Source organism: Octopus bimaculoides, chromosome 2 (assembly GCF_001194135.2).
Source record: "Octopus bimaculoides isolate UCB-OBI-ISO-001 chromosome 2, ASM119413v2, whole genome shotgun sequence".
NCBI classification, from domain to species: Eukaryota; Metazoa; Mollusca; class Cephalopoda; order Octopoda; family Octopodidae; genus Octopus; species Octopus bimaculoides.
In genome coordinates this window covers 126,945,057-126,951,414 of record NC_068982.1, presented here as the reverse complement: position 1 = coordinate 126,951,414, position 6,358 = coordinate 126,945,057, and the positions used below count along the sequence as shown (strand labels likewise).

At 36.2% G+C, this 6,358-nt stretch overlaps 1 protein-coding gene across 1 annotated transcript in view; it reads left to right on the top strand.

The window, feature by feature from the left end:
* LOC106883660 (receptor-type tyrosine-protein phosphatase delta) overlaps positions 1-6,358 on the top strand; it is a 45,817-nt gene that overhangs the window by 28,201 nt on the left and 11,258 nt on the right. Inside the window, exons 4-6 of the mRNA XM_014934763.2 lie at positions 903-1,023; positions 1,412-1,623; positions 4,464-4,739. Coding sequence (XP_014790249.1) covers positions 903-1,023; positions 1,412-1,623; positions 4,464-4,739 — 609 coding nt within the window. The remainder of the gene's footprint in view (positions 1-902; positions 1,024-1,411; positions 1,624-4,463; positions 4,740-6,358) is intronic.

Sequence of the window (6,358 nt, the reverse complement as noted above, 5' to 3'; positions counted from 1 at the left end):
CCCCCCTCACTGATATGAGGCCCCGCTTAGTAGATCAATTGGTTATTAAATAAGCTCAATATTTCTCTAGCCATCGCTCATCGTCTCTTTTTAACCAAATCCCGTGGCTAGCCTTCTCCACTGTAGTTTGGCTAGCGGTCATGGTGGTATTTACCTTACGACGAGTTAAGCCTAACGATAACAGTCGTATATTTGCTGTAAATTTGGTGTTTATGCTACAACTATTTTTTCTAACATCTATTAGAAAAGGCTAAAGATATTGAAAGAATCTTATTTGTTTCTAAGTTAGTCATGTTCGTAGCTGTTATTCAAATAATTGTTCGAGAGATCAATGATGAAAGTATCAATTCTTTTGATTTGTCTATATATTTCAAAACTTGTTGCTCGCTCCTGATTACAAATACCCGTGACCGTCTCGTATATTTTCATATACAGTTGCCAATGATTACACCATCTAATGCAGCCTTTCTTTCTAAGATGAAAGGAAATGGTATGAAAGAGATTTAGCAGTTATTTTAGCCGGTCGATCGGCTACGTAGAGGCTACCTCAGTAGTTCATCTTATTATAGATGATAGCGGACTTAGAGCGTATAATTACGTTTTGAAGAGGGGCAGACAATACCTTTTATTCTTCCAGGATGACAAGTATCAGTTATGCAATGTGGTCGATCCAATAACGTTCTCCTTCAAATTCGAGACATTCTGCTATGTAATCATTGCTGTAGGCTGTGCGTTGTCTCAGTAGCAATGAATAAACTCATGTTATAAGTTTTTGTACTTCTACGACTGTGATGTTACGACTAAAAACGTTTCATACTTCAGTGAAGAAGTTTTTGTTTTTTTTTACTTTGAAACGTTTTAAACAATTATAAAGTTACTTGATCACTTTCATTCCCTTATAGAGTTGTCAACTCTTGTCAATCCTCCCACTGCTAAGGTTTTGGACTGTCACACAGTTTCGGTTTCATGGAATGCCTGGAATTATGATTCGGACCTGGGCTCTACAACCGTATCGTTTTATTCGTACGTACAACATTTTTTATCGTCTGTAAATACATTAAATGAATGATGCATCAGGCATTTCATACGCACAAATAACCCATGACCACGATTTAAATATCTTTTGTTTCATAGTTATTCTGTCTTTTTTTCTCTTTAATGGTCATGCATTATTTTCCTGATCTATTTCCATTTTTAATTGAATAAACATTATCAGGTTACAAACCATATCTTATTCTCATATCTTATTTTTTAAATGAACCTTAACTTGATATATCCATTAAGAGGGAGACTGAAGAGTGACACCGCCCCTTGGTCTTCCCTTATTACCAAATTGCTCGTTTGAGCATTATTTTACTATTTAGCATGTTGTCTTCATTGTTACAGTAATGTTTTGCTTTGTTTTTATAAGGTTGAAAATGCGCAGCAAATCTGATGTAAACTGGGTAAACATAAAAGATGTACTTCAAAACGAAAACAACTCTAAATATACTGTAAACGTCACAGGTTTGACTGAGAATTCCCTCTATCAATTCCGGATTGATGTCATCTCTTCATCGAAAAAAATTAATATCAGCGGGCCAATAGGTGTCCCGACACCGTTTATCTTCGTACTGTGTTCAGGTGAGTGTTTTTAATATTGGCAAAAAAGGAAAACGTGCTTTAATTGATATTCAATTAAGAGTCGCCTGGCGTATGATATACATGACTCTTGTTTTATGTATTATAAGATCCTGTCTTTTAATTTGTGGTTAGTCCGAGGAACAGGGGCACTTAACTCCATCTTTTCAGATTCGTCATCCTCAGATTGACAAGACCAATGTGGTTGATGAGTTTGAATATCTGATGTTCAATGTCAACAGAATAAATATTGGAATGAAGAAAATTCTAGACATTGATGTTGTGGAATGGTGGATGAATATATAAATTGTTAGTGAAGAGTAAGACTCAGTAAGGGCGACGATAGAGTGAAAGAGGTGAGTTTTGGGTCGGTTTCATTGAAGGTGATATACAATAATCTGGGCAGAAAGGCAGAAACTGTTGCAGTACCAGTAAAAAGTCAAAGAAGACTGCAAGTTTGTTATCTAAGAGTTGTAGTATACTGACAAATGAGTATTTGTCAATCAGCTTGATAGTCTAACACTGTCCTAAATATCTAAGTGCACCATTGTACATATTTGAAATGAACTATTTTATGACCCTGGATATGTAACCCAATATTCAGAATGTAATTTTGACAATGTTTAATGTGTGAAGTCGCTAAGACAATACCTACGGAAAGTTTTAAGTTCTATTGTGCTGAACGTGTGTTTGTGCGAACTATTTCTTTGATAACTACAGTGATTATTTATTAGCGTTGTCGATGTAGATTAAATTATAAGGTTTCCATTGAAGGATGTTTTTGAAGTTTGTAGAAACCGTGCATGTTTGTCATGAGTTATTTAAGTTATGTATAGGTGATTCTTATCTGCGAAAGTTTAAGGAGGTGTGAAGAATGGTATCCCCACATAGCAATATATGTTTGTTTGTAGTAACACAACCAAGCCTTGGAATAAACCCCACTCAGCTGACTCCTTGGGGTCAGAGAGTAGAGCATATAGTGATAAGAGCCCAATCAACTCATGATGCAAAGGTGCAGTCTTACTGCAAATGCCTAATCTAGTAATTGATTAAACACTTAGGGTTCATAGGTTGACAACTTTGTTAGATTGTTTGTTAATGAACTCTTGTATTGATAGCTAGAGTTTTTCTCCAATGTTCTTAGAGAATTTTCTTTCTTAGACTCGTCTGACTATTAGGTGTAAGACTACGTCCAGTTTGATACCACCATTTGGTCACTGGATGCCTTTAGTGTTGTTTACTTCGCTGCAAGCATCCAAGCCACAACCCTCGGTTGTCTCCCTGTCCACAGGTTTCCCGCTGACATTGACCTTGTTAGCCGAAATCATGGTAATTACTATAATAATTAACTTCAAAATGTGAATATTTAAGCAAATTATAAACAATAAACAAAAGTATGATTTTTGAAAATTTATCAAAATCAAGAGTATTTTGACATACAATAAAGACAGCCACTGCACTTGTAGTATTAGGTAACGCCCTGGTTTGTGTGTGCGCGCACAAACACACACACATAAGCACATACACATACACACATATTCATATCAACATACTCGTTTTGGGTATGTGTGTTTGTAAAGGTGGTGTATTTTACTAAATCGCAGTAAGAAGGTATTGAAAAAGTGCTAATAAAAGAAAGGGGGTAACAATCAAACAAGTTTGAGAAATGCTAACTTCATCAATCTCATCTACTTAAGAATACCTACAAAGATCACTGGAATTAACACTCTTCCCGTGACTTACTTAAAAAAAGAAATTGTATTAGCTCTTGCTACAGTTTCCACTTTAATAATTCTTTGTTGTATTTTTAGCAGATTATCCGCTGTTCTTTTAAACACCTTTTATGTCTCAGCTTACCTAATCACATTAGATGGTCTTGGACCGCTGACTCCTCTTAATAACGGGAGGCTTAAATTGTATTTTATCTTTGCTTTTTGTTTTGCACGCTTTCGGCTTAATTATCAGAGTGATTGTAAAGACTTTCTCAATTGTCACAGCGTCATACTGTCACACGATTGGAACTAGATTCATCTCTGAGCCGGGCCTAATTAATGACTTTCATGTTATGGGACCCGCTCTGTATTTTATAAAATAAGGATAATTTTAGTTGCTTTTGAGTCTCCTCCCCTGTTTCTGGCTGTTACAGAGAGCTCTAAATGTTGTCTGTCGGCTCAGTAAATTAGAATTATTCCATTTGATCATTATTAACTAAACCGATCATATGATTAGCTACAAAATGGGAACTACACATCAGAAACCTTCCATGAACAGCTAATGAGTGTATGAAGGTAATTAGAAACATTGCGACATTACGTCAGTCATATCTCTCTCTTCATGCCATGTCATGGGCATCGAATTCCTCGACGGCATCGTAGAGATGCCATCGTGATATACAACGTCTTGGGTACTTTTTAGACGTAGCATAACCCTTCTTCCTCCAGATCTAAACAAACTTGATTTTTTTTTCCGGAGAGCAAGAAACAGACAGAAAGAAAGAGTTAGAGAAGGATCGACTCGAGTATAGGATTCCCAATTTATTTATCGAATACAAAAGAATGAAAGGCATAGTTTACTTCGGAGGGATGTGAACTCAAATTTCTAGGATCAAAAACGTTGACTGCCAAACAATTTATTCAACATTCTGACAACTCAGCCAACTGTCCGTTTACATATATTCGCATACAATAAGTACCTATCATTTCTTTTCTTTTACCACGGGTACTTCATAATGGTATTTCTGTTATTTTATTTACTCCGTTTTTTTTTTTCTTAATATAAAATTTGACTTAAAAAGAAACAAAATGTTTTCTCTTTTACTTCTCTCTTTCTAAATGCGCTTTTAGCGTTGGTGGATAAAACTCTGCAGACTATAAACACAACAGATGATGGCCACATCGAAATCTTCCTTCACAAGAAATACCAGAGCACTGTTAAAGTGAGCTATGAAGAGACTGGTATTGGAGATTGTGATGATATTTCAGCAAATGTATCCAGCATTACATTTGATTCAAGCTTCGTTGTGTTAAATACCAGCTTATGGCGACATTATACAATTACTGTAGAAATTATGTCTCCCTATAACTTACATTATGTCGAATCAGTACTAACTGCCGAAATGGGTAAGTGAATTGACTATAACACTGGTCAACACTTTTTTTCTTTTTATTATCGCCAAAGTTATTGGACTGACTTTAGAGTAAGTTTGGATGCTGAATCTAAATATGACATCAATTTTGTTAGATTGGTCCTTGCCTCTTTACAAAACCGGAAGCCCCATATTTGAGGATTCGCCCTTTGAGCCCTTGTCAGTTTTATAATATACAGAAGTTGCTGAATTGATTTTTTTAAGTATTAGGTCATTTCATATAACAGTTCTTGTACTTTGAAAAATTCAATTTTTCAAGGTTGCTTCAAAGATATTTTGCTATGTAATCGGTTGTGTGTTTAAAAGGTTCGTTTACCGATTACGCAGCTACTGATTCAGACGCACTGCGTGATGTTTTGAATGTCTTCTACTAGAGCCATGGGCCAACAAAAGCCTTGTGATTGAATTTTGTAGACGGAAACTGAACGATGACCTTTCATATACACACATATGAATGTGTCTGTCTGTCTGAGACGTGTGTGTGTGTGTGTGTGTGTGTGTGTGTGTGTGTGTGTGTGTGTGTGTGTGTGTGTGTGTGTGTATGTGTGTGTGTGTGTGTGTGTGCATGCGCGCGTCTGTGTTTGTGTACCTATGTGCATCCGAGTCTCCTGAACTTTACATCACATGATAGCTGCAAATGAGTATCATTATAATGTTAGTGTTTTCATTTGTTCCCAGTCTTATGTAAAAACATGTCTAATCATAGAGAAGTATTACCTTGCTTGGAAAAATGTGAGGGTTGGCAGCAAAAAGGACTGTTCGTTTGTAGAAAAGCTACCTTCGAAAATTCCGTCTAACTCATGTAATGCAAAGAAAAGTAGACGCTAAAAACGGTAATGATGATGATGATTGTAGATATTAATTTTAAATTTATAGCATCATAAACATTACACTTTTTGCTGTCTTAACTTTATCTCACTAAAATACATAACCTTTCCACGGGCTTTCACACGAAACCTACCAACAGTAATTTATTATTCGTTTCTAGGGATGTGTTAAAGAAATCATAATCGCATGGGATTAGATAACGTGTCATACTAAAATAGATATCATCTCATTTGTTTATTACAATAAGTTTGGCTTGAGTGTTTTCCACACGTACATACATGCCCATTCTTATATACATGCGCAATTCAAGAAACTTCAGTTTATAATAGCAAAAATATGTACACTAGGTATACATATGTGTGTGTGTGTGGTGTGTGTGTGGTGTGTGTATTTGCCACCTAAATGTGGCTAACCCTTAAGGGTCGATGCTACTGTAGCTTGTAGCCCCAGGAAGACATCTCCTCCAGCTAGCTATTGACACACTATTTGTGCCCTATCAGTATTTGCAAAGGGAAGTCATCGTTCCTATCTCCAGCCTGACATGATACACACAGACCCGAGTTTCTGGGTAATGATCCGTTATCAGCGTGTGACAGCCAACGGTTGGCGATGGGAAGTGGTTCTCAATGCAAATATATATACTTTTTTCAGTGACGAAAAGTCACTGATCTCGAAAATTTGGAAACCCTTAAGGGTTAGCCACATTTAGGTGGCAAATATACTTCACGATGTCGTGCAGCTACTGTTGATATATATATATATATA